The sequence below is a fragment of the Notamacropus eugenii genome, chromosome 5 (assembly GCF_028372415.1).
Source record: "Notamacropus eugenii isolate mMacEug1 chromosome 5, mMacEug1.pri_v2, whole genome shotgun sequence".
NCBI classification, from domain to species: domain Eukaryota; kingdom Metazoa; phylum Chordata; class Mammalia; order Diprotodontia; family Macropodidae; genus Notamacropus; species Notamacropus eugenii.
The window spans coordinates 319,724,298-319,740,954 of NC_092876.1; the positions used below are offsets into that span (position 1 = coordinate 319,724,298).

At 42.2% G+C, this 16,657-nt stretch overlaps 1 protein-coding gene across 4 annotated transcripts in view; it reads right to left on the bottom strand.

Annotated features, from left to right (window-relative positions):
* Nucleotides 1-781: 781 nt before the first annotated feature.
* Nucleotides 782-16,657, bottom strand: part of LIMS2 (LIM zinc finger domain containing 2) — a 90,477-nt gene continuing 74,601 nt past the window's right edge. For all 4 annotated transcript variants that reach the window (XM_072613460.1, XM_072613459.1, XM_072613458.1 and 1 more), the window contains exons 5-10: nucleotides 15,627-15,776; nucleotides 13,778-13,928; nucleotides 8,756-8,848; nucleotides 5,180-5,228; nucleotides 4,953-5,028; nucleotides 782-3,888 (exon numbers count right to left, since the gene is read on the bottom strand). In XM_072613460.1, the coding sequence (XP_072469561.1) occupies nucleotides 3,741-3,888; nucleotides 4,953-5,028; nucleotides 5,180-5,228; nucleotides 8,756-8,848; nucleotides 13,778-13,928; nucleotides 15,627-15,776 (667 nt within the window). In that variant the 3' untranslated portion in view covers nucleotides 782-3,740. The remainder of the gene's footprint in view (nucleotides 3,889-4,952; nucleotides 5,029-5,179; nucleotides 5,229-8,755; nucleotides 8,849-13,777; nucleotides 13,929-15,626; nucleotides 15,777-16,657) is intronic.

Sequence of the window (16,657 nt, forward strand, 5' to 3'; positions counted from 1 at the left end):
ACAATTTTTATTTCTTTTTTGAACCATTCTGAAGTTTCTTTGGATTGTTATATGATCTATAGAATAGATCTATAGATTTCTATAGAATTGCCTTTTTGATTAAGAAGTTTGGGTTCACTTTCCTTCAAAGTCTAATACATGTTCATGGTATTTTTGCTCATTCTTCCTTTTTTCTTTATGATCCTCTCTTTTGTTTTCTCTGCTTTGCAAGCCATGATTTTGCCTGAACTTTCTCTCTTGAACTTTTAGTCTTTCAAGCCTTTTATTTATTCTCTCTTTATTTATTTCTCTCATTTTCCTCCTCTTTCTTTGGTACCTCCCCCTTCCACTGCTGTATAAACCCCACAATATTGGACATTTTCAGCCTTCTTGTGTTGAGGGTATCTGACCCCAGCCTGGTTGACTGCCCAGAGTAACCTCTTTGGGGAGAGGACTGACCCCAAATGAATTTCCAGTCCCCTTTCCCTGTGCAGGCTCTTTTCTCCTCTCACTAGTTCTGAGCTATTTTCCATACTGTTTGAATGGAAAACATTCAGTATTCCTCTCCTGTAGCACATTTACCTCCCAGGTGTTCTCTCTTTCTTTCACATAAGTAGGGAGAATCAGTGACTAGTACTTCTTGTAGGGGGAGTCATTGCTATAGAAGGACCAGTCAGGTATCACCACAATTGCACTCTTTAGCACAAGCCCTTAGAAGCTACTTCACTCACTGTGCTTGTCGGAGATGGGGATTATTTTGCTGGAGCTCCAAGTCATTTTATTTCATGAGTTCACAACCACCTTCATTCTTATAAATCTTTATTGTGCAAAGCAATGAGAAGGAATTACAATAAATCTCATGTGTTATAGTGATGGGTAACACTAGTACATACAGGATTACAGTGTCCAGTAACCTCAAACCAACATTTACAAAGGTGTCCATCACCCAGGACTCAATGGGAATATTCTTTCTCCCTTCATTGTGGCCATGCACTCATTCAAGGTTGGCCTCAATACAAAAGCATCTATAAGGTTGAGCCCTTGCTTTCCTCAGTGTGAAACAATAACTCTTGCTCCAGTCCAGACATGTATCAATACGGTATAATGGAAAACAACTTGGACTAGGAATCAGGAGCCCTGGGTTTTGGACCTTCTTCTGGTACTAACTAGACATGTGATCTTGGATGAGTGTCTTAACCCTCTCCATGTCTCAGTTTCCTCATTTGTAGAATGAGAATAGATAAGATGATGCATAAGGCTTCTTTAAACCTAACATTCTAGAAGACTGTGAATCTTCTCTCTGGCCAGAGAAGGCCATCCATTATAAGGAAATTATCCTGAATCTAATCCAACTGAAAGCTGTCCTGACATGGTTGGAGGGAAGGATAAAAGAAAAGAAAACCATTTCATGTTTTCTCTCTATAAATACTGAGATGTGTAGAAATTGCTAGTCCAGGCTTTGCGAATTAGTGCATGTGAATACTTTATATCTTATGTGATATCCTTATGCAAATAATAAATAGGGATCTCAAAATATGAAAAGTAGAGGAGTCAAATAGCAGGTTTCATTACATGAGTCAGCACTGTGCAGGGTTGGGAGTAAGAAGACCTAGGTTCATATCCTAAGTCCATCACTTCCTAGCCTCGTAACCTTCAACTAATTCCTTCCTCTCTCTATGTCTCATTTTTCTAATCTATCAAACAAAGAGATTGGACATGATGACCTCTAAGGTCCCTGTCAGCTCTTTCTTTCTGTAGTGATACTTTATGGTGTTCTGGTGCAGAGCAACATGGGAAAGAAAAGGGGTGGGACCCTGTCCCCAATACAGGGTATTATATTTGGGACCAGATGAGTCTACCCATGGGCTGTTCATTAATTTCACCCACCCACCCTCCTCAAGCAAGCAGTCTTTGAGGATAAAGAGAGACAAAACGGTGCTCAACAAATACCTGGCAATAGATGAATTGCAGGTTTCTGTCAATCTTACAGATGTTTCCTTCTTTTCTCTTTGCTCTTCCCCCATGCCCCACTCCTGCCAAACTCACTAGTTCCACACCACACCACAGAGTCTGGCTAATGCCACAGAAATTCCAGGGGAGGATAAAATATCTAGCCTCTCCCTAAGATCCTGAAGAAAATCAATAGGCAGGTGGGCCTCTAAGGAATAACTTGAGGATAACTTCCCCTCTTAAGTATGGTCTTCTAGAAGAAGGCCATCCTTTGGGCCTAGACTGACTTCTCTGACCCAAGGGTTCTATGACTAGGCACACAGACTTTGCATGATCTAGCCTTTCACCATGGCCTACTTGAAGGCTGTGTTCATTTCTGTTCCTTTCATTTTCAACATCCACTCTCTGTTTCTTCACCTATCCAAAGTTTGTCCATCCTTCCATACCCAGCCAGGTCCTGCTTCCTCATTCCTCAGTACCCCAGTCCATGCTGGTCTTCTGTCTCTGCTGTCTGTCTAGAGCACTTATGATTTGCAGCCCGCAAACCTTCATTTCATTATCTGGTGTTAGGAGGTACAATTTTTGAAATGTGTTAGGTGTTTGAATTTTGTCTCCCCAACTGGACCATGATCTCTTTAACAGAAAAGAATACGTCTTCTCACAAGGGTGTTGCAAGAAAAGCGCTATGTAAAATGGAGAGCACTCTATAAATGGGAGACAGTTATTTTGCCTTCTCTTGGCTCCTCCACAGCCGCTAGCATAGGACTGTGAATGCTCAATGAATACTTGTTTAATCAAATTGAATCTAACAGGGCCATACCAGCTGCAAGGTGGCCAAGGCTCAGGGAGTGAGAAAGTCACTTCATCAATGGATTAAGGCATCTTAACAGAATCTGATGGGGTACTAAAGCAAGGGATCTTAATATTTTTGATGTCATGGACCCTTTGGGGAGTCTGGTGAAGTTTATGGACCCCTTTGCAGAATTAGGTTTTTAAATGCATAAAATGTATATAATTACAAAAGAAATAAATTATATGAGGGGAAATATATATGTATATATTTATATGTGTGTGTGTGTGTGTGAGTGTGTGTGTGTGTGTGTATTTTCCCCCATTCAAGTCCACCAACCTCCTGAAATCTAACCATGGACCCACTGGGGGTGAGTCTTCAGGTCAAGAATCCCTATCCTAAAAGAAGAAGGGAATTTCTCAGGCAGATGGTAATGAAATATGAGTTACCAGGGAGAGAGAACTTGTAGAAAGGGAATGGGAAGACCATTGCCCACTGAGCTGTAAGATGTCCCAAAGAATGAAGGAAAAAGTCATGACATCCAAAGGATTCTTGGTTAGGTCCATAAATGAGGGCTTCAGTTGTGTCTGGTGCACTTCCAGACAACAGGGGGGATTCAGCTGTATTCCCACTTACTGGGTGGTTTAATCTCAAAGTGAATATTGCTGGAAAACTCTCCAAGGGTCACAGAAACTAGAGTTGGGGAATGTCAGAGACTTGTGGTGGTGGAGAGAGCAGCAAACCAGCTGTGGACTATAAGAATGGGGTGCAGATCCTCTCTCTTCCTCTATTTCCTCAACCTTCAACAGGTCCTGCCGTAGTGAGTGCTCTTAGGATTTCAGAACCCCCATCAGTCTATGCAAGAGAGGTCAGGAAGAGGATTACAAATGTGGGGGGAAGGCGGAGAAAAGCAGGAAGCAAGAGAAGTAGAAAGAGGAGAAAAGGAAGATGAAAGGAAGAGCAGACAGGACAGAAGAGGTCGGCATGGCGGTGGTGAGGACACAATCCCAGCAGAGGCTTTTCAGAAAGAATTTGAGTCCACAGCCTTGGGGTGAGCTTTCCTGGAGGCCAATTCAGACAGTTTCTTCAGTCTTTTCTTCAGCTCGAGAGGAAATTTTTCATAGCATTTCTTGCAGACAGGCTTCATGTCAAACTCCACAAATTTGTTCCTTTGGGAGAGGGAAAGTTTTAACCATTAGGGACAGAGCTCCTAGATCAGTGCCATGAGACACTCTGCATTTTAAATCAGAAAATCTTTCCCTCTGAATTCAGTTAATATAGTCTTTCACCTTCAAGGCTTCTCTAATACCCTCTGCTCTTATCTAAAGTGATACCTGCCATCTCCTACCTGTTCCTACATTCCTTGCTATTCTATAAGGTTGCTCCTAGGCCAGAATGCCTTTGAATGGCTGGTTAGTGTAACAGAGAGAATACTGAACTTAGAGCTAGGAAGACCTGGGTTTGGATCCTGCCTCATACACTTAATAGCCATGTGACCCTAAGCAGGTCATTTAACTTCTCTCTGCCTCAGTGTCCTCATCTGTTAAATGGGGATAATAATGGTACCTACCTGGCAGGATCACTCTCGTTATTAAGAAGCATATTTAAAAGCTCTTTGCAAATCTTAAAGCACTATAGGAATGCTGGTTGTTGTTTTATCTAGCATTCATCCAGTAGCTCCTACTGGAGTCAGCAGAAAGTAAAATGTGACCCCCTGGCCCCTGATGGGGGGTCCTCAATGGCCTTGTCCCAAACCTCCGGAGTCCTTTGGGAATAAGGCCAACCAAGGGATTTGTGGAAAGCTTAAGAGACAGGAGAAAGGGAGGTGCTAAAAGAAGGAGCCATTGCTTACATATATTTATTCATGCCTGAGCTGAACTGATATAAACTGACTGTGTGACCCTGGGTAAGTCACTTAACTTCTCAGCTCTCTAGGGCAGAGATGTCAAACTCAGAAAACCACAAATTAACATTATCTATATTGCACTGTATGTTTATTTGTTTCACTAGCTATTTCCCAATTACATTTTAATCTGGTTCAGGCCACACTCAGGAGTCACTCTGAATTTGACCTCTCTGCTCCAGGGAACTCTCTAAGGTTCTAAACTGAAGAGCAGGGGCCAATTTGCATTGGTAGATGATGTTTCTTTATACTGATGAAAACAGAGGCCTCGTTCCTAGCCCTATCCCTTGAAAGAGGAGCTGAGGAACTGGAGGATCAGGAGGGACTTACTTCAGTGTGAGTTTAATGTTGCAGGTGGAGCAGGAGAAGCAGTTCACACACCAGGCCTTATTGAGAGCTGACACCACTGCGAAAAGAACACAGACAGAGGGAAATTATATCGAGGTCAAACAACAAGGGCCCAGATCCCCACTGTGGATCCAACAAGGCCAGATGTGCAGAGAGAGCTGGGGCAGTCCAGAGGGAAAGGACACCTGGGAGGACAGAAGGGGCCTTACCATCTCCCTCGATCACGTGGCTGCAGTTGTAGCAGACGTCCCCGAAGAGCTGTGGGGCAGAGCAGACACAATGGGGGGTTATATGGGGCAGATGAAGGCATTCGTCTTCTCCCAAACCACCAGCTGCACGGAGCATGAAATAGACATTTCACAGAAGCCCTGTAGAAACCTCCTCACACACCCATTCTAATCCTCTGAATACTCTCTCTCATGTTCCTTTCTAGTCACACACACCAGGCCTTGGAGTCCATCATATCCCCATTTGACAGATTTTTGGAAGGCATTTGTCCTTCTGTTTATTCTTCATTTTCTGAGCACTGGGCACATGGGCCTCCTTCTGACTCTGGGACCTGAGCTCCAGTAAGGCTGGTCCTTGGCTTAAGAAAGGTAGGTCTGTGGCCTGCACAGTCAGTCAAACAGACAACAAGCATTTATTAAGTGCCTACTATGTTCCAAGGGGCAACTAGTTAGTGTAGTGAATAGAGCACCAGTGCAGAAGTCAGGAGGACCTGAGTTCAAATCTCACCTCAGACACTTGACACTCACTAGCTGTGTAACTTTGGACAAGTCACTTAACCCCAATTGCCTCATCCTGGATCATCTCCAGTCATTCTGATGAATATCTGGTCACTGGATTCAGATGGCTCTGGAGGAGAAGTAAGGCTGGTGACCTGCACTGCCCTCCCTCACTCAAAACAAAGTCAAGTGCAAGTCATGTCATCATTTCTCTGACAGCATGGTCTTCTTTGGCAATGAAGGACGAACATACCCACTATGTTCCAAACACTATATCAAGCCTGGTGATATTGAGTGAGGGATACTTGGCTCCAACCTCAAAACTTTCTCCTTTGGTGGCCTGTCAGATATCATAATGATTTGTATGTTTTTCTCCCCAATTAGAATTATGCATTTTGTCACCTGAATGCTTAGCAAGGTGCCTGGCACATAGAAAGTACCTGCCTGATACATGTATCAGGTTGATTGGCTGAACACTAAACTCTGAGCTAGGATACTCCCAGAAATGTCAAACTGGTTGTCTCATTCTAGTTCAGCCACTGAAAGGATGTGTGATCTTAGGCAAATTAGTTAACCTTACTGATCCTCAGTTTCCTTATCTATAAAATGAGGAAGCTGGATGAGATGAACTCTTTGGGACCTTTTAGTTCTAACATCCTGTCCTATCCTATTCTAGCCTAATCCCCCATCCTTCCGCACCATCTTGTCTGAAATTCCCACCATCAGAGTCAGTCTATTATATTAGATAATAAAAGAAGCAGGGATAATGCCTTCAGAAGGTCGCCATGAAATCGCCCTGGGCAAAGGACAGCAGAGGAATTACTCCTCTGCCATTATCATATTCACCTACACTGTCTTATTTCATAAGGTAAAGTGAAGGAATCCCATGAAGGAGTAGCAAGTATGATGTTTAATGAAGCTGGGGAGGACAGCTAGTTGTGGATCCAGAAAACCAGGCTCCTGGTATAGACACAGCAGACAGAAAGGAACCATAACGCAGCAGAGTTTGGAGAAGAGTTATCAGAGGCTGATCTGCAGGATGGATTGAAAGGGGTGGGAGTGAGGAAATGGGGCTGTTTAGGTTATCATAGAATGGGATAAGGACCTGGATTATGGTGAAAGCACTGGGAACGGAGAAGAAAGCTTGGAACCATGAGAAGCAGAAGGTACAAAATCCTGTCTCCGATGTTTAGCACCTGTTCAACCTCACACTTCTCTGAGCCTCAGTTTCTGTGTCGGTAAAAGGAGGGAGCTGGACTTGATGGCTTCGGATGGTCCCTTGTAGCTGTAGCGCCACGGTCCCATGAAAGGCATCAAGGAAGGAGACTCAAGGTAGGCCAATATGGCTGCACTATACAGTACATAAGGGGGAGGAATGTGGAACCAGTCTGGAAAGAAAGGTGGGGACTGCGTTGTGATAGGCTTTGAATGTCCAACAGGAAGTTTATATTTTCTCTCAAAGGCAACAAGTGTCACAATAATGATTAATACTAACAATAGTAATGATAATCAAGAAAATAATCATATCTAGTTACACAAGTAACCAGCCTCCTGGGGCTGATTCTCTCCATGCTTAACCAGACTGATCCTCAGAGTGTAGACGTTACCTGTTGTAAATCTGTACTTGAAGCCTTTCTGGTGTCGTAAAACCTTACCAGATTTTGTACTCTCCTGGGGCACTCCCTCATGCCACAATGAAATATTGGAACAGGACTTTGTATTCTTGGGCTCTTCATTAGTGAAGTGAGTTATATAGACTGTGCAGGTCCAGGGGAAAAGGATTAACTCTCTGTGACCCCAAGTGCTTTACCCTGGTGGGGATCATGGTGGGGGGACTCAAGAGAGTCTCCTAAACCTGGAAAGTCATGCGGGAAAGGCAGGTTATTTGACTCTTTAGCAGCACTGATTTGTAGGGGTAGAAAAGAGGGTTCAACTCCAAAGAATTATGTAGGTTCCTGCCAGAGATGGGACAGGTCACTGGATGGGGAGGGGCAGAAGTTCTTACTTCATGCACGTGGGTGTGAGTCTTCTATATTTTCTCTTTGGTGAAATAAATCCTGCCCTATGTTTGATACATTATCAGCCTATGTCTGCAGGGGAACTGAGATCTTTTTTTCCTTTTGAGGCAAAAACCTAGACAAAGCCAAATTCTGCTGTTCTCTGGAGGATGTTAGGGTGGGGCTATCGGGCAAAAAGAGATTTGTGTGAGAAGCCACCAAAACTGATTCTAATCTGTGTAAAATCTGGAGCTCCAGCTCTGGGACTGAGGTCATATTAATCTATGTCCTCATCACTGCATCCTGCACCTACCTCTGGGTTACCTTCTTCCCAATCTACCCAGCCCACAGCTGTCAAAAGAACCATCCTTAAAAACGACTTTTGTCATGTCAGTCCTTTGCTCCAAAATCTTCAAAGGCTCCCCATTACCCATAAGATGGAGCTAAAATTCCCTAGTCTGGTGTTCAATCAGTCTCTGGGTAATTAACTCTCTAACAAGAACCCTCTGTCCCAGCCTACCTAGTCCCCTGACAGTACTCTAAATACACTATACCCATTCTAACCATCATATCTTTGCTCAAACGTTTCCAAATAATTGGAGTGACGTTCCTTCTTCTTGTCTATATGCCCGAATTCTTCAAGGTGCAACTCAAGTCCCACTTCCTTCAGAAAGCTTTCCTTGAGCCCACTCCACACCATCCTCAAAATATTCCTGTGGCACTTAGAACCTACAGCTTAGCACATATTTCTTTCTCTTGTTTTCTAATGTTTTCATTTTTTTAAGTCTTCTTTCCCCAACTAGATACTATTATAAACTCCTCAAAGGTTGGGACCAAGGCTTTGCCTCATAAGTCCTTCAAAATAATTGGCAAATAGCCAGGTACAGAACAGGGGTTATGTTAACCTTTATTTAACAACTGAACGGATTTCAACGACCCAGAGTGCCCCAGGCTTTCCCTTGGAGTCCTAGCTGATTTCACAGGTTCAACCCAAGAGATGACCATCCCAAAAGCCCTGTTGATCTCCTAGTGATGTAGTCTTCCCAAGGTAAGTGAAGTTTACCTGGTTGTAATGTGTCTCACAGTACGCCAGGCCCTTCTTCTCATAGTGACGGTGACCCAGAAATGGCTTCTCACATTTGGCACAGACAAAATGCTGATGAGGAAGAAAGCAAATAATATCAGTGCCCTGGGAACCAAGGCACCCACCCATTCCTATAAGTGCTAGAAATACAAATCCTTAGTTCACAACTTGAAAGAATTTTCCATGCCGTGGAATCATAAATCTAGAGCTGTAATGGGCCTCTGATGCTGTCTTGTCCAACCACCTCATCTTACAGATGGGGAACTAACCCAAAGAGTTTCAAAGACTTTCTCATGGTCACAGAGCTAGTAACAGACAGAGCTGGCTGGCATGTCACTTAGCTGTGGCTCAGAATCTTCTCTGAATTACATGCCATTTGTGGGTCTGAGACAGCGTTGTCCCCAGGAGGGAAAGGTAGACCTTATTTAGAACAAATCTTTAGGAGTTATACATGATTGAAATTATTTCTAGTGACTTGTGACAATGGAAACCAGGGATTGGCTGGCTAATTAAAAATCAAAGACAATTCCAAACCTATGGAGATGACGATTTTTGTTTTGTCCTGGGCCTGTGACTCCAAGCAATGTAAAAAACTCTCTCAGCCAATGCAAATATATAGCTCTTTGGCCATTTATAATCATAAAACGGTTAAGGGACACAGTGGATAGAATGCAGGCCCTGAAGTCAGGAAGTCTGAGTTCAAATCCAGCTTCAGACACTTACTAGCTATATAACGCTGGGGTAAGTCATTTAATTCTGTTTGCCTCAGTTTCCTCATCTGTCAAATGAGCTAGAGAAGGAATTAGCAAACCACTCCAGTATCTTTGCCAAGGAAACCCCAAATGGGGTCAGGAAGAGTCAGACATAACTGAACAACGACAGTCATAGAGATGCCTTTCATGACTATAATCCTTTAAGTGAACTCCTTCAGAATTGCCTTCAGAACCTGAAGCGCAATCCCAATTCATTTCATTAAAAGAATACCAATAAGTAGTTATGGCAAGAGGCAACATAGTAATAGAGCCCACCTGGGAGTCAAGACAACCCATATAAGTCCTATCTCTGACACACATTAGCTGTGCAATCACAAGAAAATCACTTTATCTCAGTGTCCCAGCAAAGCTTCTAACACTATAAATTACAAAGAGTTGCTGATCTGTATCCATGGAGGCTGACAATTGCCTGCACTGATAAAGTCCTAGGTCTACACCAAGAAAATAAAGTTTCTGTGCCAGGGGCTCAGTTATGAAGATCATGAATCACACAGTCCCTGCTTCAAGAAGCTGACTTTTTTTCAGGGGAGGCAAATTTTCATTCTTTGAAGAAGGATTTGAATTTTGGAAACAGTCAAAATTCAATCAGAACCAAGTTGAGGTAAAGAAAGTAGGTGATGAAGCCTGGATGAAGCATTTTTAAAAAGTATGATCCATTGCAAAGAACACCAAATTCATAATCATAGAAACCTATCTCCCCTATGTACCTTCCACCTGTGTATCCTTGAGCAAGTAAGTCATCTCACTTCTCTAGGGTTCAGTTTCCTCAACTGTAAAATTAAGGAATTTAGATGTTCTCTAATGTTTCTTTCAGTCCTAGATCTGTGATCTTAGGAAGACTTCCTAAAATGTCCTGAAAAACAGCAGCCTCTCTGGAGTGAGTAAATACCTTCTAAAGCAACCGCTCTGAAGGAGGCAAAATTCATTTGGGTGGGTGAATTCTGGTCTGCTTGTTGGTTCATCGTGTGTCTATTTTTAATCCCTATTACTATGTAGTAAGGCAAACCTCTCTTGTAAAATTAAAGCTCCGTTATCTAGACAGATTTGAGCATTATGTTTGCTGAATCACTGGATTTTGGAAGGTGTAACTGAGATAATACAATAACAGCATACATTTATGTAGAATTTTGAAGTTTACAAAACAATTTCTTCACTACAGCCGGTACAATGAGTAGGTGGTACAAGCGTATTATCATCCCTATTTTGCAAGTGAAGAATTTGAGACTCTGAGAGTTTAAGGGAGTTGTTGAGGTCACCCAGGGCTCTCAGAGTCAAACAAACCTGTGGAGCTCACTTGGACTAAGGTTTAATCCTAGGTATGCTTTCCCACTGCCTGAAAACCATCTATTGAAAAACAGGTAACAAGAAGATCTCAGGAAGATCTCTTTCAGTTGGAGGATTCTAAGATTCCTGGCTTTTGGTACTATTTGGAAGAAAAAGGCAGTCATGTGATTGGTGCTAATAGGTGTTATTTCGATGGGTTAGCTGGACCTAATAACCCATAGCAGAGGCTGGGAAAATTAGAGAGAAGGAAAAAGGCATAGGGCTGAAAGCTATGCTTTCTGTCATTAAACAAGAGACAAATCAATACATAGATTCCTTCTGGGTCCACTTAGTTCAAATGAACAAATGGTTTTAGCTGAATAAGCAGCTAAGGAGATCAATGAATTTATTTGTAGTTGATCCATTTAAGACATTAAAATAAGCCAGAATTGGAATGCATGTACGTGTAAGTACACAAAGATAATTCTCTATTATCTGTGATGAAGCGAAAGCAGTCGTGCTCCAAATAATCTAAGATGTTTCTGTATTCATTAGAAAATTAGAGAGAAGGAAGAGGAATGGAGACCTTCATTATGGGTCCCTTAGCAAATTTTACAATGCCTCCTGGGAGTTTCAGAGGAGCAAACAGAAGCTTATTTCTGTTCAAAGTTGCAGATAATCCATGTGTAGATAAGCAAGAGAGTTTTTTCAATTCAGTTAACATTAAGCAAGGTACAAAGAAATACAAGGAAGAAAATTTACAAACCCAGGTCCTTAAGTAAACCAGATAGATGGGGTGGAGCAAAGCATCTTTTAGACTTGGAGGAAGGAAGTAATGGAGACAATGAGATGTAAGCTATGCTCCTTTTGGGGCTCTGAGTCTAATGTTAGACAGTGAGCTCCCTGAAAGCAGGAACTGGCTTTTTGCTTTTCTATGTATCACCAAGTGCTTAATGGATGTGCTTTGAGATTGACTGACTGGATGCATTTACAAGATATGAAAGGGTGAGACCAAAACAAAATCTTTTCAGAATGGGAATGTTTTCTTCTGCATAATGAAAAGGTCACGAAATTGGCTGCAGAAACAAAGACCTTGCACACCCTTCCTTTCTTCCTCCTAACTTTCATACCTTTTCTTCCCCCTTGAATAGGGGAGATTTCCTATTTAAAAAGAGGAATATTCTGAACCCCGGAGTTTTTAAGCAAATAACCACTGCCCTTGTTACTAGCCTAGCCAGATATGAAAATTTGGGAAATGCACTGCAAAGTTACTACAAGTTAAGGTGATATCTTTGACCAAGGTTCTGTTCAGGCCCTTTGGGGTTTTCTTGGCAAAGATCCTGGAACGGTTTGCCATTTCCTTTTCTAGCCCATTTTAGAGATGAGGAAATTAAGGCAAACAAGGTTAAGTGATTTATCCAGGGTCACATGGCTATTGTGTCTCTGAAGTCAGATTTCCAAGCCCAGTGCTCTATCTACTGTACCACCTAGCTCCATCCTGTCCAAAGCCACCATGTTCCAAATCAGAAAGACTCTAGGGGTTAAATTTAAATAGGGGATCTGCTAATTAGCTTTGTTCTAAAGAGCTTCTCACTTGGGGTTGATAATCTCATCTGGAGATGGGTGGCCTCAGATCCAACACTTGCAGCAAGCATGATTAGAGAGACTGGTCTTCCAGTAAGAGTGCTTACATTTTCTGAGAAAGCAGGCTAAAAGAACAGTCCCTTACCCAGGGAATTCAGGCAAGCCAGAAACTGGAGACACCGAAAATCACAGCCAAGCAGTGTCCAGCAGCATCCACACAAAGACTACCAAATCAACAAAATCAGCCCAAAGCAATCAGGGCAAGTTAGAAACGTGAGTCCCCTTGTCGACCTCTTGTGTATCTCTCTCCCTTTTTTATTTCTTTGGGTGTCTACCCTCCAAACCAACACTGTGGCTATTTGTGGAAGAGTGTACTCTAGGGCTGTAAGGGACAATTTTGGAAATATATTTTATACAATTTCATTAACTGCCTTTGCTTTGAGCCAAATGTGTCTCTGGTTGACTATTAAAGGTAAACCCACGAATGGAGGCTTGTGAACTAAAATAATGTGGGCTACAGAGCAACTTGAACCTGGGTGGCTGTGACCTTGGGGATTCATCCTGTCTGACGTGTTGCCTGTACAAGCATGAAAGAAGACAGAACATGATGAAGGCAAAGAATGAGTGAAAATGAAGTTGTTTTAGAAATATAAGAAGTCATTCAACTGGAGAGTCAGAGAAAACCCCAGGGTACCTAAATTGGGTCTTGGTGAGAAAAGATGTCAACAGAGAAGCAGGAGAGGATAGAGTAAGATGACAGAATGTCTGTTTGTCCAATTTGACTGAAACAGAGTATATGAAGGGGTGTGGAATAAAGTGACTATAGAATATTATGGCATCTTATGGAAAGGAAATAGATTGTAAAGGGTCATACATGGGAGACTCTATTCTCTCCTATAGGCAACTATGTACTATGGAGATTATTTTTGTTATCTGGGTGAAGGACAGATTGGAGAAGAGGGCCTGGAGGAAGGAAATCTGTTAGATTATTTGCAATAGTTAAGGCTACATATAACTAGGACATGTATTTGCGTGGCGGCATTAAAATTCAGAGTGAACTTGGAAAAATCTGGAGAGGATTTGGAGACTGACTGAATTTGTTGGAGGAAGAGAAAAATCAAAGATAACTCTGAGGCTTTAAGCTTGAGGAAGTAGAAGGATGATGGTACCATCAACAAAAATTGAGAAGTTAGGAGGAGGGGCAGGTTTTAAGACAAAGATGAGTTCTACGTAAGGATAGCATTACTATTCACATTTGTGAGGATAGATGAGGAAGGTCTGTGCACTACTACTACTTGTTTTTTTCCATAGCTGAATCAATGAGTGATGCCTAGCATTTCTATGGTTCTCCTGCATTTTAGACCTTGAATGACAGACTCACCTCCACGTGCCATTGCTTTCCTAGGGCATTGACCACACGGCCTTCAATGGGCCTCCGGCAAGCTCCACAAATGGGAATCCCCATCTTGTCATGGCAGGGCAGGCAGTAAAGTTCCCCTTTCAGCTCTCTGGCCTCCGCAGTCAGTTCCTTCCTGGAACATAAATATAGGACCTTAGGAGAACAAAGCGATGTTGGGCCTTGCCAGGGGTCACTTCCTGCCTCTGACTGTGATGGCTTTGGATATTCTTCCAAAAACAGAAATTCAAGGCAGAAGGGAGACTTCAAGAGCCCAGATGCTATAAATTCACCATTTCCTATGCCTTTTAGGGTGTGTTGGCTGGTGGGGCATTCTTTTTAACTAAATAGAAGAAAGTAAACAGCAAACAGAAAAGTAAACAGAAAAAATCTTTTTTTTAATACATTCTGTTTAGTCAAACTTAATTTCATAAATTCTCACGCAAAGCACTCTTTTAAAAAAAATTACACTGTGCTCTCCTAATTAGGACTGGTATTCTCTACTCAAGTCCTACTCTGGGAGTGATCCTGTGTTCTCAAAGGCTATGCTAGATCCTAGCAGGCTGGAAAGACCTCAGGTACAGGTCCATTGATGGTCTCTGTGTCCATCACCCAAGGATCAGCTTGGCTCTTGATCAGAGACTTAGCTACGAGGTAAGGAATCATTTTGGCCATAGACGCTCATGAATAACATCTACTAAGGCATGGAGGAGCTATGGAGCTGCTTTGGAGATAACATCTACACTGGTGAAATCTATTGAAGTTCTGAAACTAAAAAGCATTTGTCTTGTTACATTTCTTGTGTATGTTTCCTGCCTCCTCAACTAGACTATATATTTTCCTTAAGGCAGGAACTATGCCTTCTCCTTTTCTTCATCCCGTATAACACCTGGCAGAAGGAGGGTGGTACAGGAGGAGCTATAATAGAAATATGTCTGTCCAGCTACACCTTTCATAATTCATTGAGACTTATTCATGGTGGTAACCAGTAGAAGAATTCACTGGGGCAGGGAGACATAGGGAGAAAGAGCCATCCACAAAATCTGCTTGCAGCTGTCAAACAATGAACTGAATGACCTCCTTCTACTACTACAGCTAAGAGGTCAATAAGAAGATAGACATTGCCTGGCTGAATCTTTACCCTCCCCCCTCTCCTCATCAAATCAATCTGGCTACATGAGGTACTTTGTCTACCTAGAGTATGAATTTACCCAGGGATTGCTTCCTCCTGTTTCCTCTGATATTCACTGGCGGAGGAGACCTGAATCTCAAACTTTTCTTTTGATTAATTGGGATTAACATCCTAATTAAATGTGTTGCTTTAAAAATACATGCTATGGGTATCGCCTGCTAGCAAACCAAGTTCAGAAGATTTTAAAAATTTGGACAGGACCCTGAGTGAACCCAGGTGTACTTATTTCCAAAATACCCCACTTTGATCCCAGTAATCCAGGGGAACTCCAGAGTGTAGCAAAACAGGCTACAGACAATATGTGAAATAGGAACTACTAGTCTGAGTGTGTAAAATGTATGCTCCAGTGAGCACCAAGAGATCCACCTAAGCTGCTGCCTGTTCTCCAAATAATACTGGTCACACTCATTCCATGATGTCGGAATGGAAGGCAGGAAATTAACAAGATATGTTTACCCTTCAACTAAATGTGTTTTCCATTGAAATTTGATTAAAAATTTTTTTCTTTTGGTCATAGGGAAAAAGGCTACAGAGAAGTTCAGCAACATCTTATTGATTAAGATAACTGACTGGTTCTGCAATGCTGAAAGGCCCTGACAGACAGCATGTTTCCCAGGCTGCCCCAGATGCCAGGGTACTCACCCACAGTGGGTACAGTTGAAGTGGTCTGGATGATAAGAGTCATTCTTGAACATCAAAGGTTGCTCATCAATAATCAAGTGGCACTTCTGGCAGATGTACTTGCCCAGGCCCTTGGCTTTCTCCCGATTGTGACATGGTCTGCACAGGTGCCTGAGAAAAGATGGAACAGAGGAACATCAGACATCAACAGTCACCGCCTTCTCCTGAGGCCCCACCCCCTCAGTTTATGTCCTGTCTTCTAGCCTTCCCAGTATCACTGGCGCCTGAAACACCTGGGACATGGCCATCATGGTGCAAGGGAGAGATGACTGGATTTGGAGCCAGAAGATCTGGGTTCACCTCTGGATTCTACGACTTACAAAAGATCAAGAAGTTGTTCTTTAACTTCTCTAGGACTTTGTCTCCCTCTTTGTAAAATGAGGGGGTTGGACTGGACGTCCCCTCCCAAGTTTTCTTTCCAAGGGCTATTCCAAGCCCTGACATCCACAGATTTGAATAATGCCTTTGCTTCCTCAAGAAGCTGGAAAAAGTCCAAACCAAGCGCAATCTTTTCTCCTTCCTTTGGAGGCTTGGAAAATGTGGGATGTGTTTATACGTCCATAGATACTTCCCGTTCCTCAAGATTAGCAAACCCAGAACTGGAGACTTATTATATGACTTTATAATAAAATTTTTATAGTATTAAATATGCAGAAAGGAAATAAGCAAAATGAGAAAAGTAGAAGCAGATACAGGATAATGGAAAAACTTCATTTTTCAAACAGTAAATAGTTTTTGAGTGTTGGTTCATTTTTACACCAATTTCAAAAGTCAAATATAAAAATGTTAATTTAAAACCTCTACCTTTACAAAGGCCTTAAAGGACTCTGATGTTTTCAAAATGGTTTCTAACACTATTCAGTATGAAAAAACAACTGTCTCCCCTGCATGTGGGAGAAAAAAAAATCTGAGTGAATATGTGACAAAATAGTGGGTAGGAGATTAAACTCTGGATTATTTAATCCTGAGCAATATTTTTGCAAAGGGTTCTC